Source organism: Bison bison, unplaced genomic scaffold (assembly GCF_000754665.1).
Source record: "Bison bison bison isolate TAMUID 2011002044 unplaced genomic scaffold, Bison_UMD1.0 scf7180017864307, whole genome shotgun sequence".
Lineage (NCBI taxonomy): Eukaryota > Metazoa > Chordata > Mammalia > Artiodactyla > Bovidae > Bison > Bison bison.
In genome coordinates, this window is record NW_011494879.1 from 554212 (window position 1) to 578509 (window position 24298).

The 24298-nt window shown below is 47.0% G+C and overlaps 1 protein-coding gene across 1 annotated transcript in view; it reads left to right on the forward strand.

The window, feature by feature from the left end:
* TTLL11 (tubulin tyrosine ligase-like family, member 11) overlaps positions 1-24298 on the forward strand; it is a 300428-nt gene that overhangs the window by 251771 nt on the left and 24359 nt on the right. The window contains exons 10-11 of the mRNA XM_010852103.1: positions 3230-3481; positions 10608-10714. Coding sequence (XP_010850405.1) covers positions 3230-3481; positions 10608-10714 — 359 coding nt within the window. The remainder of the gene's footprint in view (positions 1-3229; positions 3482-10607; positions 10715-24298) is intronic.

The window sequence follows — 24298 nt, forward strand, 5'->3', positions numbered from 1 at the left end:
CCCCACCCTACCCCCCGGGAGCGAGTGCTCTCTGGAGGAGTCAGGTCCCTCCCCTTTGTAGGAGGGTGCGTTTGTTTCCTTGAACCATCCACACTGTTAAACTTTAGAAGGGGTTTTGAGCTGCTCTGGTTCTGCCTGTCCTGGCTTTGAGACCCACTTTGAAGGAACCATAGCTTACAGACCCTTTATTCACACCAGGGGGTTCTCTTTCAGACTTGGGCTCCTTGAACCAGCATGAACAAAAGTCCATTTTGGCAGAGTAGTCAAGTACACTGTTTCTCTATCGAACTGCTTTCCTATTTAAACGAGCCTATGGGGTAGATACAAAGCATCGCGAGCTTGATATTTTATTTGATGCTTACCTTGCTATTAAAGGTGGCTCAGATGGTAAAGAATCTGCCTCCAGTGCAGGAGATCCGGGTTCAATCCCTGGGTCAGGAAGATCCCCTGGACAATGGAATGGCAACCCACTCCAGTATTCTTGCCTGGAGAATTCCATGGACAGAAGAGCCTGGCGGGCTAGAGTCCATGGAATCGCCAAGGGTCGGACACGACTGAGTGACTAACACTTTCACTTGCTATTGAAAGCACACTTTCCCAATGCAATGAATTCAGTGAAACATTTCCCAAGCACCTAATATGTATCAAGTCCTATAGAAATAGGGTTGAATAAGATGTGGTCCTTTGCCTTCAATGAGCTCACAAAATAGCAAGAGGGATTGGCACGTAAGCAAATACAGTGCATGTGACTCGAGAAATGCAGACGTCCAAGGGACCCGGAGTGGACCTGAAAGACGATCTTCAGTGTGGTCAAGGGAACAGACGAGCTGGTTCCGAAAGTGCAGCAGAAATGTGCCAGGCAGCCAGGGCCGAGGAAGACTTCAAAGGCTGAGTCAGAAAGCAGGTACGAAGATACTAAGATAGCCTGACTTGGTGACTGATGGCATGCTTGGAAGTGGGAGCTCTGAGAACGAGGCCATTTAATAAAGAAGAGTAGAAAATGGCCTTGGTATTGATCTCAGTGCCGTGGGATGCGGCTCTTTTTTTTCCTGGATCTCTTAGCCAGTTGGACAGTATTTATTGGCTGTGTACACCATGCTCAGGGTGTTACTGAGTCCAAGCTCATACTGCTCACCACACGACAGGCCAATAAATAGAGAGACAGGTTGTTGGGGCAAGGAATAGTGACTTTATTCAAAAGATCAGCAGACCGAGAAGATGGTGGACCGGCATCACAAAGAGCCATCTTCCCTGAGTTAGAATTCAGGCTTCCTTTAATACTAAAAGGGGAATGGCTAAAGTCCTGGTTCCAGTCAGACCCCAGAGGGGGTGTGTTAACTTCTTCCTTCCTGCAGCCATTCAGAGGTGGGCCTAGTCAGAAGGTTTCCTGTGAACTAAATAAAGGTATTTTAGCTTGACACTCATTCCATGGGAGACAGCCTTCCCAGAGACGGACGGTTATGTGTCATTTAAGCTTATCGGCAACATCCCTTTAGTGATGGTCTTGCAGCAAAAACAATAGAACACAAAGGCTAAATTAAAAGTAACAGATGCAATATGGAGTCAGATTTGTTCTTCCCCATTACAAGGGTTCTGTCTCTGGAATGGACACACAGGTGGAAAGGGTTATGCCTCCCCCACCCTCACCCCATCAGCTATGGGCAGGACAGGAGACAAGGAAAGAAGCGGAGCTGCAGGTGCAGATTGGGCGCTGCCTGTGGAAGGGAACTGGGTGTCCAGCAAGCGCGAGTCTTTGCCTCCAGGCCAGGCCAGAGGGCAGCAGGCTGGGGCGGCGGCAGCTGTCAAGGCCTTGAAAGGTACAGCATGTCCAGGGCAGTAACAAGAAATGAGGAGGGCAGAGAGGAAACCAAGAAGGGGCTTGCATGCCAGAGGGAGGCTATGGACTTGATCACATGGGCGCTCAGGAACCTCAAAGATGACCAGTGTTAGAAGTGGGCATCCCGGCCAGGTCTGTTTTAGAAGGTGGCCTCGGATACCTTGTGGAGGATGGAGGCTGGAGGCCCTATTGCCAGAGTCCAGGAGAGGACAGACAAGGCCAGGGGAGTGGGAACAGTGGGCCGGGTTCCAGGAAACACTAGGGAGGCTGCGAAGGCAGAGCGAGAAGGAGGGGTTGATGTTTGTTCTGATGTTTCCGGCTTGAGTCACTGACAGATGGTGGTGACCTTCCAGGAGACGGGGAATGCAGGTTTGGGGGGGAGGGGAAATAGCCGTGTCAGTGGGATGTACCTGCGGGCCATCCTGGAAGGTAAACAGGTGATCATTGGGTCTACAGGTGAGAACATTCCAGCTGGAGGAGCATATCTGAGTGTGAGTGGCTGTGAACTTTCTTGACTCTCAGGAAAATTTCAGGATAAAATATCCAGACAGGAATCACAACACTCTAATCATTTCTTTCTTTCTTTTTTTTTTTTGTACTAGTTCCAAATAAGAAAATAGTTAAGCCAGAAAACGTAATTGTGCCTATTCCTAGAACTGGGTAACTGATGTATCTTTGCAAATTGTTCATTGAACTGTGCCTATGGCTTCCTGCCAGCCCTCAATGAGATTTTTATATTTCCTAATTATTCAATTACTACCCATAAGTAGGAATTTGAAACCATACCCAGACTCCTTCATAATTGAGTATTCTCTTGAATCATGAGTACAGGAAAGGAAGTTGTCCATATTGGGAAACTAAGATGGTAAAACAGGGGAAGTGTACATCTCTTGTCCCGTGACTCTGTCTTGGGCCCAACTTCTCGCCATGTGAGCTTGGGCAGGTCACTTTTATTTTTTAACTTTTTAAAAAATTTTATTTTTTTTTAATTGAAAGATAATTACAATATTGGGTTGGTTTCTGCCATACATCAACATGAATTAGGTATCATATATATACCATAGGTATATACAGGTATGACTCTTTGGGCAGGTCGCTTCTTTGAGGTCAATTCTCTGGTTTATACATTAAGAATAGTAATAATAGGGACTTCCCTGGTGGTCCGTTGGCTAAGACTTTGGGCTCCCAGTGCAGGGGGCCCAGGTTCAATCTCTGGTCTGCAACTAAGACCCAGCACAGCCTAATTAATTAAAGAAAAGAATAATAATAATACTCCCCGCCACCGCCTGCCATTGCTATAAATCTAAAGGAAAGGAGAATTTGCAAGAGAAAGTGTTCTGTGTGCAAACCCACTCTAAATGTTGGTTCTATTATTAACTCCTTGTGTTACAGGTCTCAGCTGCTGGGGAAGTCGTTAGCCTCAAAAGAAAATCCTCCTCACAGCGATCTGGCCAGCGCCTCACAGGGCAACGCCAACCCCGACGCCCACCTGCCCTCCATCTGCCTCAAGCAGGTGTTCCCCAAGTATGCAAAGCAGTTCAACTACCTGCGCCTGGTGGACAGGATGGCAAACCTGTTTATCCGCTTCCTGGGAATCAAGGGGACGATGAAGTTGGGACCAACAGGCTTCCGTACCTTCATCAGGTCAGTGAGACCAGCCCCCTCTGGCTGGGGTTCAGGCAGCCTGGAGACCAGCCTGACATCTGGCTGGCCCCTTCTCCCAGACTGCCCCTGGGAGAATCTGTGATGCCAGATTGGGCCCCACTGGGTTGGGATTGGCCCAGCAGCTGGCACTGGGCCTGGCATATAGTACACTCTTGTTCGTTGAACGAATTAATGAATGCTACAGATGTGACAGCATTCACAACCTTGTGCTTGTGGTTAAAAAACAATTCCGGGCTACCTTGAGCAGGACCCTGAGACCAGAGATGAATAATCGCCCCTTGGACTCAGACAGATCTTGCGCTTCCTAAACTGGGTGAAGTTCTCCCAGGGGTGCATGGCTGAGTGCTGAGCGTTTATGAAGCCACAGCAGAGAAGCAAGGCCTATCTTTCCAAAGTGTCATTTTCAGGAGAGAAAAGTTAAATAATTCAGTTGATAAATAATTTAATACATTTGTTCTAGCATAAAAATAATGTGGTTATATTATGAAGTATAATACAAAATTTGCATGAAGAACAAGACAAAGAAACTGTGCTTTTGCCACATCCTACAAAACAGGCCTAACCTCCTCAGATTATTCATTAACTTGCCTGTACCCTCTAGGGCACTTTGAGGGCAGTACAGGAGCACTTATTAGCTGTGTGACTTTGGGTAAGTTAATGACGGTCTCTGAACCTCGATGGTCCTAGAAAATGGGGATGAAGCTACCAGTGCCCTAGGATTGTATGTTATACACCTCAGAGAAAGTGTCTGCTAGAGCTCAACGCTGCTGTTGTTTCCCTCATCATTGGTTTTAATATTTCTATCTAGTAACTCAAAGTCACCCTCTTCATAGTTTTATTCATGAAGGCAAATAATTAGACCGCTTTGCCGTGTGCTTTTCTCTGAACGAATTTTATAAATTCTAACTCTAGCCCCCTGATACCCCTGATAGGATAGCATGCAGAAGCATCGGCAGGAATTTTTGCTGTCTCAATAAACCTGAAGTCATCCTCACACAGTGATTCTGAGAAGGGCTTTGTGTTAGTTTCAGGTGGAAAGAAAGCCCAGTGGAAAGAACACAGGCTTGGGGGTTTGGCTTCAGAGCCAAGCACATTACTTAATAGCTGTGCGGCTTTGAGCAAATCCCTTGTCTTCTCTGAGTCTCCATTCCCTCATCTGTAAAATGGTAATCATCTCTCCTGCCTCGCAGGGTTGTGATGAGGTTGGGATGGATGTATTAGATCATAAAGGATCTGGCCCACTGCCTGGTTTACAGGAGCTGTTTGTGAAATGGGAGTCTTGTGGTTATTACTTCCAAGAGGCAGAGGGAATTTTCAAGAAAGTCAACAGGCCTGTACTGTTATTTCCCTGAGAAAACTACCTGACGTGATACTCTCTGACTCATTTGGGAACTACATTTGACTTGTAGGAATGGATACCCATCTACAGGTGGTTTAAATAGTGAGTCTAATTTTCTCTCATGTAACAGGCAGCTTGGCAGTGGGGCTTCTAGGGCTGGTTAATGACTCTGAAATGTGATCAACTCCCCAATTTCTGTCTTTCTGCTTGCCCATCCTGAGCATGTGCTTCAAGCTTCCGAGTTGCCTTATGGTTACAAGATGGCTGCTCAAAATCCAGCCACTATGGTCACATTCCAGGCAGGAAAAAGGAAGAAGGAAGGAAGAGCGAAAGACATCAGTCAGATGCTTCCTTTTATTTCCTGGTGTCAATACAATGCTATGAAGCTGTGAGAGAGCAGGGGAGATTTGAAAAGATGACAGACTACAGGAATCACATCTCAGTTGCCTGGGGGATGGGTGGGGGGAGAGTGCAGACAGGAAGGATAAACAAACCAGCGGGTGGGATTTACAAGGATGAGGAGGGCAGAACTGCGACACAAAGAAATGTTGTTGGGGAACAGTATCACTAGAGATTTTGGTTTTTCTAGAGAAGCTAGAAATACCGATTTTTATGTGAAATCTCAGTTCATATATATACAGAATGTCGGTGATTCAGAAAATTATTTGGGGTTCAACCAAAGCGTGACTGCCCATCAGGTCCACGGGTATGTGACCTGTGAGAGGCCGAGGTATATATTAAGAGGGCTGCTATGCTCATACACAATCTGGAAAAGGAGATTCTTGAAAAGATTTGAGAACCATTCTAGCAAAGAAGGTTCTTAAAAGGCAGTCAGACAGGAACTGGATGATATCAGGGATATTGCTAGAACTTGGGTCTCTGTGTGAGAGGCTTTATGATTCTTCCATCCCTTTGTTCTCTCTAATTAAGAGTGTTTGCACAAAAAACTCGAATACGTGATGTTAGCAACCAGCAGGTCCTGGGGCCATCTTTCCCAATCTGTGGCCGAGTACCATTAGTGGGAGCTGTGGTGACTGTGGCAGGTGACGATGTTTCCAGGGGGAGAAGAGGCAGCTGGAGCAGAGGGACCCAGACAGTGAGCCCCTCTCCCCTCCCTCAGCACTTCCCCCGGCACACGTCCCGGGTAATTAAGGATGAAGGAAGACACGAAGAACACATCTCACCACAGTCAATACATTTCTCCTTTAAAAATGTACTAAGACATCCCACAGCAACTTTGTCGTAAAAGGTGATCTTCTCTGCTTTCAGATTTGTATCTGAATATATTCCGTCTTGCCAGCTAAATTTGACAGTGAGCGTTTTCTCTTGCTAACAAGTATTCTGTCTTTTCCACTTGGATTTAAATTTCGCTTCATTATGAATTGATAATATTTGTGCCATATGTTAAATCAAACCAAGTGCCCTTCTCTGGAGCACCATGCTAGAGACATATTTGCTGGCTAGAGACCCTCCTCTCTGAGCTCCCACACAAACGGCAGAAGTTGAACTTGGCTTTCATCTGTCCTACCCACTCTTCCTCTCCAAGTTCCTGGAAGAGAACTGGAGGGAACGAACTAATAAACATTCCGATTGAATTTATTTCCAGTGACCATCTCTCATAATGTATTGCATAGATCAGCAGTTTTAGGAGTGAATTATGCTAATGCAAGTCTGGCCGTATTCTGTTTTTCTTTTCCGCCAAGAAATGAGAAATAATGAACTGTCGTCCTCTTGTCTAGAGTTAACTCTATCTAACCAGCTTGTCGTGTCATTTCCTCAGGAGGCACATAACAGTAGCAAGTATCACCGTGAATTAAGCACCTTTTATTTTTTTTAATTTCATGATAATTGCTGAGGTGTGGAGACATCTCTTTTTCTGAGAAATGGAAATGATCTGCTCCTTCAGTTTGACAGCTTTCTCTGAGGGAAATGCATTTTTGTTATTTTCCTCCCATCGGGTTCCTCATTTGCGGAGCTTTCTGTGTAATTCACTAAGAACACGTTTCTCAGACGTATCCTCCATCGGAATCTGACATCAGTTGGCACAGGCTGCGGTTTCCATTTCCGCAGCCCGAAGATGAAATGGTTCGCCAAAACCGGAGTTTATTTCTGGAAAATGGAGGCAGCTTCTCCATACCTCGAGCGTTCGCCTCGCTCCCGGCCTCTCTGCCTGGAGACTCCCCACCCCTCTCTGTGGTTTCTAATCCCAGGCACCTTCTAAATTAGAAAACTGCTTTCTCTTTTGCCTTTTTTTTTTTCCTCCTTCCGCTGCCTTTTCTCGTAAGGAGATATTAATATGCTTCCTAATGTGTAGCTGTGGAGGGGGAGGGGGGGAGGTTTCTTCTCTGAGAGGCAGGAGGGTGTGTGAGAATGTTCTGGAACAGAAGTGTCAGGGGGCCCTGCCTCCCCCTCTGTCATTAACTCCTCAGTGACTTTGAAAATTTCCTCTGTTCCCGTGATGATCTCTTTCCAGTAATATCATGAGACGTTATGCTTGGGATATCAATAGCCCTTAAAAATAGATAAGTTATAAACCAAAGTGGCCTTTCCCAATCCCCACCAGCCAAGGTGTTTAGATAGTGTTTATTTTTTTCTTTTTTAAACAAATACTGATTATTTGTTAACTTTCACCTTACAGAAAGCTCTCCAGGAAAAAAAATAAACGTCTTTTCTTTCACAGAGAAGGATGAACACAAAAGAAATTCTATAAATAGGATTTTATGGAGTGGAAAAAGTTGGTTTCTAAATTTCCCATGAGATGTCAGTAGTTGTTGAGAGGAAATGGGGATGATAATTTCAAATCTTTCTAATCTTAGACTCCTAATGAACTTGAACGATTGGTGATTCTCATCCTGTGCACCCGTGTTCTCCTGATTCTGGAAAGAAACGAAGAAACAAAAAAACCCCGAAATCCTTTCTGGAAACTGGCTCTGCATCATGAAGGAAGGCTGAAAGCCGTCATGTGTGCCAGGCACTGAGCTAGTCCTTAAAATAACTTTGTATAGTGAGTCACAACATCGTCATACAAATAAGGAAATTCAGATGCAGGGTATCAATGACCTGCTCAAGGTCTCATAGCAAAGTCAAGATTCAAACTCATGTGCATTTGATTCCAAAGCTCATTTTTATCATGTACATTTCTAGCCCATCCTTTCTTAGGAATCTTTCTGGCTCCTCATGTTACTGTATTTCCTGGACTTCTCCTCCACTGAAGAATTCATCCCATCCCTCATTAGTAATTTGAGGAACTGCCTCCCAGGGCCTAAGGGGAAATGGTTCAAATGATCAAGAGCTACCAAGGCCTCAGGTTTTTATCCCAGACTGTGAGATGACGTCTACCGTCCAAGAGCTTATCCAAGACTCATCTGGATCCAAGCTTTGTGTCACTTACTGGACCCAGAATACCACTTAACACATAGTAGACGCAAAATAAATTCTGTATTGAGAATGGATGGATGAAAAGTTCACTCCAAAGTCTTATCCCTTGAAGACATTCCCTGCTTGAGTCCATTTGTGACCGCGGGGACAAACCTAGGAAAACTTAGTGATCCTGGTTGTCTTACCCCATCCCCCAGCCTTATATCCCAAAATGTCCCAACAGGGCCTCTCTAGAGGCTCCAGCCTTTCTGGGCTTCTTGAGACTCTGTCTCTGGAATCTTGGTTCTTCCTGCAGCTCTGGGCTGGGCCACTTCGCCACTTCTTCCCAAAGTTCCCAAGTCCACAGCTCTATCCTCCAGGGGAGCCCTAGATGTGAATCCCAGCTGTGTGGTCTTGGGCAAGTCATGTCCCTTCTCTTGAGTCTCAGTTTACCCAGCATTGAAATGGCTCTAAGAACACCTCCCTCATAAAACGTTATAAAGCTCCAGAGAGCTAATGAGCAGGAAAGAGCCTGGCACACAGATGGTGCCCAAGAAAGTGCCTACAGAATCAGAACTCTCACAAACATTTCATGTCAACTGCAGCCAGCATGGATCCCTCCCTTTCCTGCCCCAGTCCAGATGTTATGATCAACTGTATTTCCAGGTATCACTAGGGAGAACAAGTTACCTTGGAAAGGGGATAGATGGAGAATCATCTTTGGTAAATTACAGCTCCTACTCAAGATTTGACACTTCTATTTTCTGCCTGTCAGGAAAAAAATAACTGTATACCAGTGGTCAGTCTTGTTTCCCTTTTTATACTCTATTAACCCACAGGGTAAGCCAGGCAGAGTGCCTGTCCTGTGGGGAACAGGTAGTCCAGAGAATACAGACATGATAATTAGAGAAAACCCATAGCTGCTTCTAATTAAGCTTGGGAAATGAACAGCGCGGGTTTTCAGAATACCTTGGGAGGGACTGGAGCGGGTCCCCGGCAGGACCCAATAGAGATAGCCATCTCGGTGACAGGTGATGTGAAAAGCTCTGCATCCACTGACATGTTGTTACTGGGGCTCAATAACTGCGCTGATGTGCTTTGAAGTCTGCCACGGTGACTTGTGATGGAAATACAGAGCGGAGCTCAGGAGGAAGCAGGATGTGAATTGATGGCCTGAGGAATACAGGCGGGGAAGAAAGGAGAGACGGGCCAGAGGGATGGAAAGAGGGAGGGAAGGCGAGAGGCCAGGAGGTTCCTGGCATATAAGGAGCACCAGCCTCATCTGGGCACCATGCTGGGCACCCACCCAGTCAAGCCAGGGGTGTGCATGGATTTGGAGAGGGTCCCCTGGAATGCCCAAGTCCTGCTTGCCAATCAACCCCTAGCCTCTCAGGTTCCTAAGGGAGCTATTCACACAAGAGATGATGACAAATGGGAAACCAAAGAACCACTTTATCATTAGCTGGGGCGACGGACGTGGACACGTTTGGAAGGTTGATAGCAGCATGGAATATGGTTCAGTCCAACAGACAGCTGGCTCCAGGGTGTAGCTTTCAGGATTCCCAGGGCAAATCCAGCTTGGGTGGGGAGTCCCCTCCCAGCACGACCCGCTTCAAAAGGGTGGTGCCTCTGCACCAGCTGAGTTCTGCCTCCATTCTAACAGACCCCTCGTCCTCATACCCAGATGCTCTGACTGGTGAGCCCCGTTTCTCCAGAGTGGACAGGGCCCCTCACTGAAAGGCCCCTCAGGTAGCCTCCGACAGGGCTGAGATGGTTCTAGCTTTGGCAGAGAAAGAGGGAAACTAGAGAGGGATGAGGAAGGAAATCAGCAGTTGTCATGGCCCCAACCAGGTGCCAGGCCCCAGGATGCACAACCTCATGTCGTCTTCACAACGGCCGTGTGAGCGGGTGTTATCCTCTTCATTTAAGAGACCAGCCAATATAGGCACCAAAGCAATGGTCCACAGTCACACAGCTAGAAGAAGCCACAGGGCCAGGATTTTAACTCTGGTCTGTCTGATGCCCAAATCATGCTCTTTGCAGCATGCCTGCCCACAGTGACTATAATAAAGACTGCCTGGTTAACAGGTCAGGAGGCTGAGGCTTAAGAAGGGGAACTAGTTTAATCAGGGCCATTTGCTCCTAAGTGGCAGAGCCAGATTCAACTCAAGACTTGCCATCCTAAAGTCCCTCCTCTTCCCAGCCCTTTAGAGCCCTTATGAACACATTACAGGAACCTGTAAGGGCAGTGAACGGTTTGCTGCCAGTCACCCTTCGCTAGTTCCTGCTGCGGGGGTGGGGGTGGGGCGGCATCCAGGAGGGGAACAAAGCCCAGGCAAAGGCACGGAGGCCAGGCAGGACAGGTCAGCTCGGGTCTGGCAGTGACGTGTCCTCTCCCATCTTGGGCAGGAGCTGCAAGCTCAGCAGCAGCAGCCTGTCCATGGCGGCGGTGGACATCCTCTACATCGACATCACGAGGAGGTGGAACTCCATGACCATGGACCAGCGGGAGTCAGGTACCTCATCACCAGCCTCCCTCATGTCCTGCGGGAGGACAGACAGGGATGGGCAGTACCTTTTCTCTTCCTTCTTCTTAAGGGTCAGGATGGGGGAGGAGGATGATCATCTTATTGCTACCAAACCAGACTTGGGTGTGTTTGGCCATGCACAGTCAAGCCAAATCTACTGACTCAGGGTGGTGGTAAAGGAAAGTGCGGTGTTCACTGCAGGCCAAGTGAGGGGTCCAAGCAGCTCAAAAGGCTTGAACTCCCCACTGGTTTTCAGGGAAAGTTTTTAAAGGCAGGGTGAGGGAGAGAGCGGCAGGGTCCATCCATGATCAGCTCGTGGACATTCTTCTGATTGGTTGGCTGTGACCTAATCAGGAGTCCACATCATCAACCTTCAGGTTCCAACCTGTCTGGGGTCTCTGTGCTTGTGGGTGGCATGCAGTTAACTTTTTCACCTGGTGGGGGTTTCAGTAAAACAGCTCAATGGATATGGCTCAGAATATTACCTATAGCCCTTCTGAGGAGGAACTAAAGGTCCTTGACTTTGTTTAATGGCTTCACGATGATTAGTTTGTCGTGCTTGACTGTTTTCCTTTGTTTCTGCATTTTCTCACTTCTCTGATTAAATTTACTCTTTGGAACTTAGGGGAAGACCTAGGCAACTAAAGTTTTTCTACAAACAAAAAGCAGACAGAGGATATAGAGTGGGGTGGGGGCCTGTCCTGGGAAGTCTTGGTTACGCCACCCGCTCTAGACATGACTAAGGGGATTGGACTGAGTCTGAATTCAGAAGCACGGTTCTGACTTCTGCTACCAAGGCCGTTGTTGTTCAGTCGCTCAGTCATATCCGACTCTTTGCGACCCCATGGACTGCAGCACACCAGGCTTCCCTGCCCTTCACCATCTCCTAGAGTTTGCTCAAACTCATGTCCTCAGAGTCAATGATGCCATCCAACCATCTCATCCTCAGTCAACCCCTTCTCCTCCTGCCTTCAATCTTTCCCAGCCTCAGAGTCTTTCCTAATGAGTTGGCTCTTCACATCAGGTGGTCAAAGTATTGTAACTTTAGCAAGGCTGTGCCCGCCCAAATTCTTAATTCCACCACTGGAATCCTTTGGCTAAAGCTTTGATTCCATTAATATTGGGAACGGTTACTTACTCGTTGGTTGGTTCCTCGGTGCACAGTTCTTGGACATAAGCTGGGCCAGGCCGCTGATAGACTGGAGTGAACAGCACTTGGTTCTGACCCAGAAGGGAGGGGCTGTAGAGCTGGGAGGCAGATGAGAATGCAGCAGTAGGTAGGGTGCTGCATGCTAGGATGGAGGCAAGCACAGAGAGGCTATCAGGAAGCCCAGCAGAAGAGCTTCTTAGCAAGGGGGGGACCCAAGGAAGACTTCTTGTAGAAGGAGGAGTGGGATCAGCTGAGGGACAGAGTGGGACAGTCCCCTCCTGCAGGGGTGTTGCCCGGCCTAGGCAGAGACACAGGTAAAAGGCTCAGGTCACCCTAAGTAGCCTGGAGGGTCTGCAGCAAGGATGGAAGGGAAAAGGGGCAGAGATGGGGTTGCAGGCACTGTCGAGGCCTTGAAGGTCACACCAAAGAGCTTGATCTTAATGCCCTAGGAGCAGGGGTCCCCAGCCTCCGGGACCTACTGCCTGATGATCTGAGGTGGAGCTGATGTAATAATAACAGAAATAAAGTGCACCATGAATATTATGTCCTTGAATCATCCTGAAACCACCCCCCACTTCATCCATGGAAAAGTTGTCTTCCACGAAATCAGTCACAGGTACCAAAAACATTGGGGACCACTGCCCTAGAGGATGTGGGACCAGTGAAGGATTCGGTAAGAAGAATCCACCCTTTGGTGGATGAATTTCTGATTTTTTTCCTCCCAGAGGATTTTTTCCTAAAAAGTCGTAATAACCATACCTGACATTTGTACAGCTCATCACAAAATTACAGCAGGCTCTCATGCATATTCCCTCATTAAACGTCCCTGTGAACCAGTGCAGTATGTATTACCACTTGCATTTCACAGCCTAGTAACCTACAGCTCAGGTGATGGCAAGCCCACGGCTGCCTCCTTGCAAAAGGGACAAAATGCAGCGGGGGTGGTCTCAGGGAGCAGTTTTCTCCTGCAGTGGGGCAGCGAGGATGTGAAATCAGAGGGGTTTGGGGGGCAGGTTGGAAGACCCAGACTAAAACTGATGATGCCACTTCATATGATGTAAGCTTGAGAAGTCATTTCGCTTCGTCCTGTCCATTTCCTCCTCTGTAAACGGCTCCCGCATCACCTGCTCTCTGGGATGCCCTGTGTCAGAGGGTCTCAAGGCCTGTAGGCTCCACTTGGGGAGAACCCTGGGTGCTCCCTGCCAGTTCCTGCCCCACACCCCACGTCTGCCCTGGCCACAGCTCCCTGACCACAAGGACCAGCAGCCCTTCCCACGGGTAGTGGTGCTGGGGCATCATTTGCTAATTGGCTTCATGTTTGATAATGATGCTTCCTGCTGCAAGTCATTTCCCACATTCAGAGCATGCTGCCCAGCACTTGACCCATGCAGCACAGGCTGGACTCCTCCTGTGAGTAGATGTGATTCTCTCTTTCATACAGAGAAGGAGATTGAGGTTCAGAAGCATGGCCAGTGGGTAAGGCTTTAAGACCAAGCTGCCGTCATCCCCTTCTGGTTGCCTCCTCCTCCTGCTAATTGGTCCTGGAGTAAGAGGACCACCCAGCTCCCTACCACTTCCCTTTCTTAAATTCAAAAGCAAGACTCAGGGAACACTAACACCCACTGCCTGCTTCCATGGCATCTCGATCGTCGGAGTTCCCTCCCAGCCTTCCCCGGCAACTAGGAGAGGCTGGAGATGGAGTGTCTTAGAAGCAGGCAGTTGAATTATCTCGAGGACGGACTGACAGTCGGGCCGCCAGCTTTCTGCTGACACCTTCAGAAAGTGAAGGAGTGTTTGCTCTGTGAGCTGAATGCGGGTCGTTATCACAGCAGCCTGTGGAGGGGGCCAGATGAGGGGGTGGGGTGGCAGTGGAATTATTAAATATTGAAATTGATCAGGAGTAGCAGCAGGAAGCTATTTATCATGTTTTATTGCTTCAAACTAACATTACCATCTGGCCCATTGTTAATTCTGAGTAGCTTTTCATGTTTTGTTTGCCTCTCAAATTGTTCCCCGTAAGCGGAATCCACAGGGGCTGCCCACAATAACAGGCTCGGGTGAGGTTTTTCTGGGGTCTGCCGGGTCTCTCCGTCTGCTGACCGTGCTGAGGAGGTGGGAAAAAAATGCTTATTTTTAGAACATACTGATGCGCGAATCCGGGGCTGGGACCTTCGAGGTCCTTCCGCCCTGCCTCAGCCCCCAGATGTGTGGAACAACAATCCTTAGTAGGAACTGCAGTTTTGAGATCACCTCCGGTGTGCAAACATCAGCACTAATGCTCACACCACACCTTCGAGATGTGTAATCAGATCGTGGTTTACAGGTTTCCCCGGTGGCTCAGAAGGTAAAGCATCTGCCTGCAATGCAGGAGACCTGGGTTCAATCTCTCGGTCAGGAAGATCTCCTAGAGAAGGAAATGGCAACCCACTCCAGTACTCTTGCCAGGAAAATTCCATAGATGGAGGAACCTGGTAGGCCACAGTCCCTGGGGTCACAAAGAGTCGGACATGACTGAGCGACTTCACTTTCAGTTTACAGAGGAGGGTCTTGAGGTTCCAAGAACAAAGGTGACTTGTCTGAAATGCCATAGACAGTGAATTGCAGAAGCCAGATTGGAACTCAAGCCTTCTGCCTCCTGATCCCCAACCTTGGGCCCCACAGAATGGTGCTTGTTCATTGCAGTGATAGGGGAGAAGGTGGAGCCTGTGAGGCAGTAAGGGAAAGGTCAACTCACGGAGCCCATGGAAGACAGAACTGGAGTGGGAGGTGGTACCAGGTCCGTGCACTTGTCTCCCCTTCCTTCACCCTCAGAGCTTATACTCCTGTTTCCATCACTCCTGAAAGGAAATAACAGGGTCTGGAGGCAGGGTGTGGGGGAGCATATAGGCAGTGGGCTAGACAGTAAAGCCAGAGATGAGAAGCTGGTCTGTGCCCGTGGACTCAGGGCCACTGCCGTTTCAGCTGGTGCAGGCTGGGGCCCAGGTGCCCCCTAAGAAGCTCACTCTAGCATCTCCTTTTCTCAAGGAGAAGGGGCTTCTGAAGTCAGCCGCGTTCTCAGAACCATGCAGGAAGCTACTGGATGTCCAAAGAAGACCACTGTGATTGAGTGGTGCTTTTTTCTCTTGGCAAAGGTCAGCAGAGACACCAGGGAGGCCTCCTTCCTTCCTTCCCTCCATCGTGCAGGGCCGAGGGATTCTCAGGCCCTGGGTTCTAGAACAGGCCTGGCCAGAGGTGTGAGTGCTGTGTGAGAAAGGGGCTGGCAAGAAAGAAGTCAGAAGACAGACAGAGCATGAGATCTCAGTCCCAAAGGGCTGCACTTATTCATTCATTCAACAAGCAGGCAATGAACATGTTACCACATATCACGCCCTATGGGAATAGAAAGAGATTATTTTATGGACACTATTCTCAAGGGAAAAAAAAAACCAATAGAGATTGTGTACTGAACGTTTACTATGTGATAGGAACCAAAAGTGCCTGTTGTGAATCGTTTCATTTAATTTTCACACAGCCCCGTGAGATAAGGGTGGTTATTCCCATTTGATGGACGAGAAATCTGAGGCTCAGTGGGGTGAATTTAAGCCAGCATGTCAAATCTTACAGTGAGGAGCCTGGGATCTGAACCAAGAGCAGTCAGCCTTCGGAGCTCAGCCACAGCCCTTCCGTGATACCCTGCGTCTCCAGCCACGCAGATGCAAAGGGTGCAGCTGTAACAGGGTGGGGCCAGAGCTCCCATGGGGGAAGCCACAATGGAGCGGGCCGTGAGGGTGAACAGAGAACACAAGCAGAGCACTTAGCAGCCCAGAAAAGGCGCTCACTACTCGTTCTGTATCCCCGAGGGCCTGGCACATCGCCCAGAGCATGCAAATGCATCTCACTTGGTGCCCGGTGAATGCTCCGTGAGCAGACAAGTGCCAAGATAAAAAATATCCCCGTCCCCAAAGCAGGGTGTTCCAAGGATGAGAAGCATGGCTTATACTAGCAGTGGTCTATAGGGGTCTCCCTCTGCTATCCTACTGTCTGGCATAAAAATGCCAGCCCTGTTGGAATAAGACCATCGCCCCACACCCAGACCCCAGTGTGTCCAGGTGCTAATGCGCCATCCCTTTCTGGAAGCCAGCCAAGACCCTCCTCCTGCCCTGATGGGACTCGGGTACCCACCAAGGGGCTTAAACAGATTCCTGATGCTTGAGGCCTTTATAGACCTTTGACCTGCGTGAGGAGAACTTGCTGTTGAAATGGAGAAGAAAAATGGTGTTTGAAAAGATTAGGGGGGGAAAAAAAAGTAAAACAACAACTAGTAAGAAAAAGCATGCCTGTTGTGCAATCTAATCTCAGACCATCCTTTTAAATAGGCTTGTTATTGATTGCTTTTTAATTGGACCCCAGGTGCACAGAATTGGGTTAATGATAATCCTTGGTTCATGAGACACTTCCATGGAGAACCATGCACATAGCCTGCTGTATTTAGTTAGCTTCTTGAATTAGTTCTTTTTAAGAATGACATAAGCATCCACATACTCTCATGACCCAAAGCAAAAGCTAGGACTTGATGATAACATGCATCTCACGCGTGGTTCTTCCCTCTCATCTCCCCTCTGCACCCCCAGCCAAACCAGCTAATTTCCTGCCTCTCTCTACCTGAGGAGTCCTCATCTGGATCCCATGCCCATGGCTCCCTAAATAGACTGTCTTCCTCTCTGTTAGAATGCCAATGACTGTTTAGGAGCTCAGTGGAATTTCATAAGAGGCAGTCTCCCACTCTCCAGCAGGCCAGTGTAATTGTCAATTAAGAAAAAAAAATTTTTTTCAGTTTCCAATTCTAGAACCTCTAACAGAACACAGAAATCTAAATAAGGATGTTATCGGCAAAAATGGGGTGTGGCAGCCCTCCCATTGCCCAGAATCGAATGAAGAAACACGTTTGTCAGTGAAGATGCAGTTCTGTTCTGTTACGGAAATTGCACTCATGAATGCCTCCTTATCACTGAGGCTTTGCTCTTCTCTCTTCCCAGAGTGGAAGTCACTCCTCTGTGGCGAGAGACAAGGACAGCATCAAGACTGGGCAATAAAAGGCAGTATCACTGGCAGCATCTATGTGAGACAAACATTTCACTTGCAAAGCAAACATTTGAGCTCAGCATCTGGGTATCTGGTTCATCTAACCCACAAATAGGGGTTTCAGAACAGCTCTGTTCACTTAGCAGCCAGATGTTTGGCTATTTTAAGATATGAGCTAGGGGACTTCCCTGTGGTCCAGTGCCTAAAACTGCACTTCCACTGCAGGGGCCTCGGATTTGATCCTGAGTCAGGGAACTAAGATCCCACATGCTTCAAGGTGGGGGAAAAAAAATGAAGGAAGGAAGAAAGAAAGAAAATTAAAGTGAAAATACAATATATCAACTTAAAAAATTATATGGGAAAAGTCACAAATTAAAAAAAAAAATACAAGCTAAGTCCCTCCCAGTAAGCAATGGAAACATGATGGCAAAGCAAGAAGAATGGATTGGAGTCTTTCCTCACCCATGTGAGCACACGCGTGACACATGCGTGCACAGTGCACACCTGGCCTGTGGCGGGAAATCAAAGTGTGGCATAGCCAATGTCTCTTACGTGCTGTGGACTCTTGGGCCAAGATAGGAAACATTTCTTCCACTGTTTGGAGAACTCCTAAGCTCTGTGCGGGCCTTTGTGGGGCTGCCTGGGTTTGATTGGCGGTGTAGCCAAAGCCCGGCTAACCCAAGGTGGCGCCAGTGGTAAAGAACCTGCCTGCCAACACAGGAGATGCTAGAGACTCAGGTTTGACCCCTGGGTTAGGAAGATCCCCTGGAGGAGGGCATGGCAACCCACTCCAGAATTCTTGACTAAGAATCCCATGGACAGAAGAGCCTGGCCACCTGCAGTCCGTGGGGTCACAAAAAGTCGGACACGACTGAAGCGACTGAGCACGCACGCGCGCATAACCAGAGCCAAGGGCTCTGGGATCAGACATACCTGGCTTCAAGTCTGAGCCTGATAAGTTGCAAACTAGGCGATGTCCACAGGTTACGTAATGTCCTCTGAGCCTCCCAGTCGTCTCCTGAAAAGTGAAGATAATAAAGGTGCCCACCTCACAAAGACAAGGATGTGGATGAAATGGGACAAAGCAGAAAGTGCTCAGAGCAGGCACTCAGTTGGAAACGCTCACTAAGCAGGGGCTGCTTCCCTTGCGACCACCTGGCTCTGACTGCACCCGTCTCCTGGGATATGCTTCCTGGGCAACGTCTTGTGCCAGGCGCTCTGCAGGTGCTGGGAACAGACAGGAAGAAATGCCTGCCTGCAGATGCTCGCAGGCGTGAGAGGGATGGGACGTGGTGGCAGCAGACTTTCCCTCAGAGCCTACGGAGTGCCAGCCCTCCCTTTCTTTCCCTCCAAGCAGGCCCTCAGCCGCCCTTGGCCTGGGCTACTGCTGTGACACCCTGGAGCCTGGCTGCTCCCTCCTCACCTTCCCTGCCCCTTCCTCTTGCATGGTACTGATGCGGGGGGTGGCTAGGAAGAGGAACCCATGCGTCCAAGGCAAGTGGGGGCAGGGCAGAGTAGATACTGTGAAGCTGGGGACCTTGAGCAGAAAATGCGGGACTGCCACATCAGGGCCCCCGGGCCTGTGTCTTGGTCCCCGAAGACCAGCTTTCCCTGCTCCTCCGCCCATCTGCTCTCACTCTCATAGGCGCTCCTGCCATCCACTGGCTGCGGCGGCCTCCAGCCCGCTTCCTGCATCACCCCTCAACCCAGAGCCAACCATCAACTGCCTGTAGTCAACTTCCTTCCGCAGGTGTAGCCACCCTTCTCATCACTAGCCTGACAGGCACTTGCTCCAGCCAAGGTGGCTGGCCAGTTTGGTGTCCCTCCATCGGGGCACTCGCTTCTGCCCGAGGCCCCCTCCCATCACACCCCACTGCCCAGCCTTCCTCTCCAGGAGCCGCCCTCAGGCTGGACCAATCCCCGCTTTCCATCAGCTCCAATAGCCTCCCATCCGGTTCCATCAGATGCACAATGCTGATCACAGCTCGAATTACACACTGTGGAATGAGTGTGTGGCCTCTGGCCCTTGAGCTAGACTCATCGCCGTGATGTCAAGTTGTTCCTGCCTTGAGGAAGCCTAGCGCTGTGCCTGGCACATAGTAGGTGCTCAGCACACGTGGGGGATGGCCGAGGGGCGGGGCCCTGACGATCAGCTGACATCTGTGGGTGTCTGAGTCTCGTTCAGTCTCTCACCAGATTTCCTCAGTCGACTTATGCAAATCATCTGCCTCCTTTACTTTCCCCCAGCTGGAATGAGCCCCAACTGAGATGTATGTGGTTAACGACGTACTGAAATATTTAAAAGTATTTTTACTTGGAGGGTTTAGCGAAGCCTGACTTATACATATACATGGATGGCCCCCTCCCTCCACGGGACGGGAGGCAGGTTTCATGCGGTGCTGTGTCTGGCACGGGCGACGTTCTTCAGCCTTGAAATTATCTCAGAGTCAGATGGGCCTCCCTGGATGTGTGCCCTCCACGCTTACAAAATAGTCGGCGTCAGAATTATTTTTAATAAAAGCAGGCGAGCCAACAGAAATGCCAGCGAGCCCTCCCCACGCAGACGCTTATCTGGGGCTGCTGCCGCGCACGCTGCACCTTCTATAATGACTTTCCCCTCGGCGCATGTCGCCTGGAGACTGCCATCACCCCCACAGCCCCCTCCTCCGAGCACCTGATCTTCCTCATCCTCTCCTTCACCTCCAGGGCCTGGGGATTTCCGCCGTTGTCTGGTTCTACCCCCACCCTCCAAAAAGAGACAAAAGGGAAAAAGCGGGATGATGATTTTTTAATGCAGCCATCTCCTTTTCTTGTACTTGTTGCTCACCATCCCAGATCCTGCAGAAACAGCAGCAGCAGGATGGAGGCTGTGGGAAAAACAGGAGCCAAGGAGTCACCCAGGCTGAGTTTGGTTTCCTCCACCTCCCATCTAGGAGACCCGGGGTGGCCGGGACGGGGGTGCTGGCACTTCATCTGCAGGAACCACAGTTTCCTTTAAACAGGTCAATGACATCCACCTTGGTTTGTTGTAAGGACTGAGTTAGGAAGTGTTCACCTGGCTCTCTCTTTTTTTCTTTTTTACTTTATTTTAACCACTTTTGTCATTCTTGATGTGTATGCATGCTTTCCACATTTCAAAACAGTTTTCCAATCTGCTTCTGCACTGAAAGCTCACACTCCCCCTGAGTGTGGTCTTGTTCCCAAGACCCCACTCACAGAGGGGGAGACCGGCTCAGAGTGGTAAAGAAGGGTCAGGTAAAGGAACTAGTAAGAGCAGAAACCAGTAAGATGCTGAAAAGGAGTTGCCTTGTTCATGATCTTAGTGGGAAACTTTCTAGTGTCTCACCATTAAGTATTACGTTCCCTATAGGTTTTTTGCACATGTTCTTTATCAAGTTGAAGGTGTCCTCTCTGTTCCTACTTTACTAGCTTTTTATGACGAATGAGTGTTGGATTTTTGTCAAGTGCTTTTCTTGCATCTATGCATAGGATCATCTGATTTTTATTCTTTAACCTTTAGTTGATGTGGTTTGTTATTGTTCAGTCACTAAGTCATGTCTGACTCTTTGCAACTCTATGGACTGTAGCATATCAGGCTTCCCTGTCCTTCACCATCTCCCAGAGTTTGCTCAAGTGCATGTCGACTGAGTTGGTGATTCTCTCTAACCATCTCATCCTCTGTCATTCCCTTCTCCTCCTACCTTCAATCTTTCCCAGCATCAGGGTCTTTCTAATGAGTTGGCTCTTCGCATCAGGTGGCCGAAGTATTGGAGTTTCAGCATCAGTCCTTGCCTTGAATATTCAGGGTTGATTTGCTTTAGGATTGACCAGTTCGATCTCCTTGCAGTCCGTCTTCTCCAGCACCACAACTCGAAAGCATCAGTTCTTCACTGATGTGATAGATGACATTACTTGATTTTTGAATGTTGAACCAGCCTTAGTTTTCTTCATATGTATCTTCCATATGTTCTGTTAAGGGCTTCCCTGGTAGCTCAGCTGGTAAAGAATCTGCCTGCAATGCAGAAGACCCCAGTTTGATTCCTGGGTCAGGAAGATCTCCTGGAGAAGGGAAAGGCTACCCAAACTCCAGTATTCTTGGGCTTCCCTGGTGGCTCAGCTAGTAAAGAATCTGCCTGCAATTTGGGAGACCTGGGTTCAATCCCTGGATTGGAAAGATCCCCTGGAGAAGGGAAAGGCTATCCATTCCAGTATTCTGGCCTAGAGAATTCCATGAACTATACCCATGAGGTTGCAGAGTCAGACATGACTGAGCAACTTTCATTTTCAGTTTTCATATGTTCTGTTAGATTTATACCTATTTTATTTGGGTGTTAATGTAAATGATGATATGAGAATTTTGTTTTGTTTTTTAAAATTTTTTGTCATGCTGCTCAGCATGCGGGACCTTAGTTCCTCGACCAGAGAGTGAACTCACACACCCCTACAGTGGAAGCGGGGAGTCTTAACCCCTGAACAACGGGGAAGTCCTTGACATTGTTTTTCATTTCAAATTCCAAGTGTTCATTGTTGGAATATAGGAAGTGAAAGTGAGAAGCCACTCGGTCGTGTCCGACTCTTTGTGACCACATGGGCTGTATACAGGCCAGAATGTGGGATTGGGTAGCCTTTCCCCTCTCCAGGGGATCTTCCCAACCCAGGGACTGAACCCAGGTCTCCTGCATTGCAGGCGGATTCTTTACCAGCTGAGCCACAAGGGAAGCTCAGGGAATATAGGAAAGCAGTTGACTATTATGTAACTACTTTGTACCCTACAACCTCACTGTAAGCACTTAGTTCCAGAAGTTTGGTCAGTTCATTGGGATTTTCTATTAATGCATTGGCAGTTGTGTCATTTGGGAGTAAAGGCACTTTTATTCCTGCCTTTCCCATCGGTCCATCTTTTCTTTTCCACCCTTGTCTTGTTTTGTCTTGTCTTACGGTGTGAACTAAGTCTCCCAGTACAGTGCTGAATGGAATGGTGAGAGGGGACACCCGTGTCATGTTTCCAGTCTTAGGGAGAAAGTGTGTAGTTTCTCAGCATCAAGAATGAATTTGGTAACTGTATTTGGTAGCTTTTTTTTTACCAAATGAATGTGGTTCCCCTTTGTTCCTAGTTTGCATAGATGTTTAGGTTTGTTGTTTGTTAATTTTTTGTCATGAAAAAATGTTGTATTTTGTCAAGCGCTTTTCCTGCATCTATTGATAGAATCATATGATTTTTCTCCTTTAGCCTATTGATGTGATAGATTACATCACTTGATTTTTGATGTTGAAGCAGCCTTGCATACCTGGAATAAATCTCATTGTTTGTCATATTGAGGATTTTTGCGTCTATGTTTATGAGAGTTATTGGTTCATAGTTTTCGTTTCTAGTAATGCCATTATCTAGTATTGGGGTAATGTTGATCTCATAAAATATGTTAGGACATATTCCCTCTGCTTCTATATTCAGTAAGAGATAGTAGAGAAGTGGTATCATTCCTTTCTTAAATGTTTGGTAGAATTTATCAATGGAACCATCAGGGCCTAGTTCTTTCTTTTTTTAGAAAGTTATTAATTATTGATTTAATTTCTTTAATAAATATAAGCCTATTCAGATTATCTGGTTCTCTTTGTGTGAGTTTTGGTGAATTGCGTCTTTCAAGAAATTGGTCCATTTCATCTAAGTTATCAAATTTGTGGGCACAAAGTTATTCATAATATTTCTTAATTTTCTTTTTAATGACTATGGGATCAGTAGTGCTAATTTCTGATATTAGTAATTTTAAATTACCAACTAATAGTTTAGTAATCTTTTTTTCTTGCTTAGCTTGGCTAGAGGTTTATCAGTTTCATTGATCTTTTCATAGCAACAGCTTTGGCTTAATTGATTTTTATTGATTTCTTATTTTTAATTTCATTGACTTCTGCTCTAATTTTTATAACTTATTTTCTTCTGTCTACTTTGGATTTAATTTACTCTTCTTTTTCTAATTTCCTAAGACGGGAGCTTAGATAATTGATTTAAGATCTTTCATTTTGTCTAACATATGCATTAGATGCTCTAAATATCCCTCTATGCACTACCTTCACTGCTTCCCTCAAAATCAATAAGTTCTATTTTCATTTTCACTTAGTTAAAAATGTTTTTTAATTTGTCATAAGATTTATTTTTTTGACCCATATATTGTTTCAGTTCAGTTCAGTCACTCAGTTGTGTCTGACTCTTTATTATTTTGTTATATATATGTATATATATACACACACACACATATATATACACACATATATAAAATATGTTATATATATTTTTTGTTATATATATTGTTTAGACATGTGCTATTTAATCTCCAAATATTTGGGGACTTTTCAGCTATCTTTATGTTACTGATCTTTAGTTTAATTTCACTGTGGTGTGAGAGCATGCTTTGTATGATTTCTGTTTTAAATTTGTTAAGGTGTGTTTTATGGCTGGGAATGTAGTCTATCTTGGTTAATGCTCTGTGCGAACTGAAAAGAATGTGTATTCTGCTGTTGTTGAGTAAAGTATTTTATACATGTCAGTTAGATCCAGTTGATTGATGGTGCTGTTCAGTTCAACTATGTCCTTACCAATTTTCTGCCTGCTGGATCTGTCAATTACTGATAAAGGGGTGTTGAAATCTCTAACTATAATAGTGGATTTGTCTATTTCCCCTTGCAGTTCTATCTGTTTTACCTCACATATTTTGACACTGTTTTTAGCTACATACATACATGTTAAGGATTATGTCTTTTTGGAGAACTGACCCCTTTCTCATTAATAATGCCCACCTTAATCCCTGATAATTTTCTCTGTTCTGTGGTCTTCAATGTCTGAAATTAATATAGTTACTCCAACTTTCTTTGAGTTAGTGCTAGCACGATATCTTTCTCCATCTCCTTAGTTTTTATCTATGTCCTTATGTTTAAAGAGGGTTTCTTATAAACACCATATAGTTGGGTTTTGCTTTTCTTATCCACTCTTAACAGTCTATGTCTTTTAATTAATATATTTAAACCATTCACATTTAAGGTGATTATTGCTACAGTTAGATTACTATATACCATCAATTCAATTCAGTCACTCAGTCGTGTCCAACTCTTTGCGACCCCATGAACCGCAGCACGCCACGCCTCCCTGTCCATCACCAACTCCCAGAGTTTACCCAAATTCATGTCCATTGAGTTGGTGATCCCATCCAACCATCTCATTCTCTGTCATTCCCTTCTCCTGCCCTCAATCATTCCCAGCATCAGGGTCTTTTCAAATGAGTCAGCTCTTCACATCAGGTAGCCAAAGTATTGGAGTTTCAGCTTCAACATCAGTCCTTCCAATGAACACCCAGGACTGATTTCCTTTA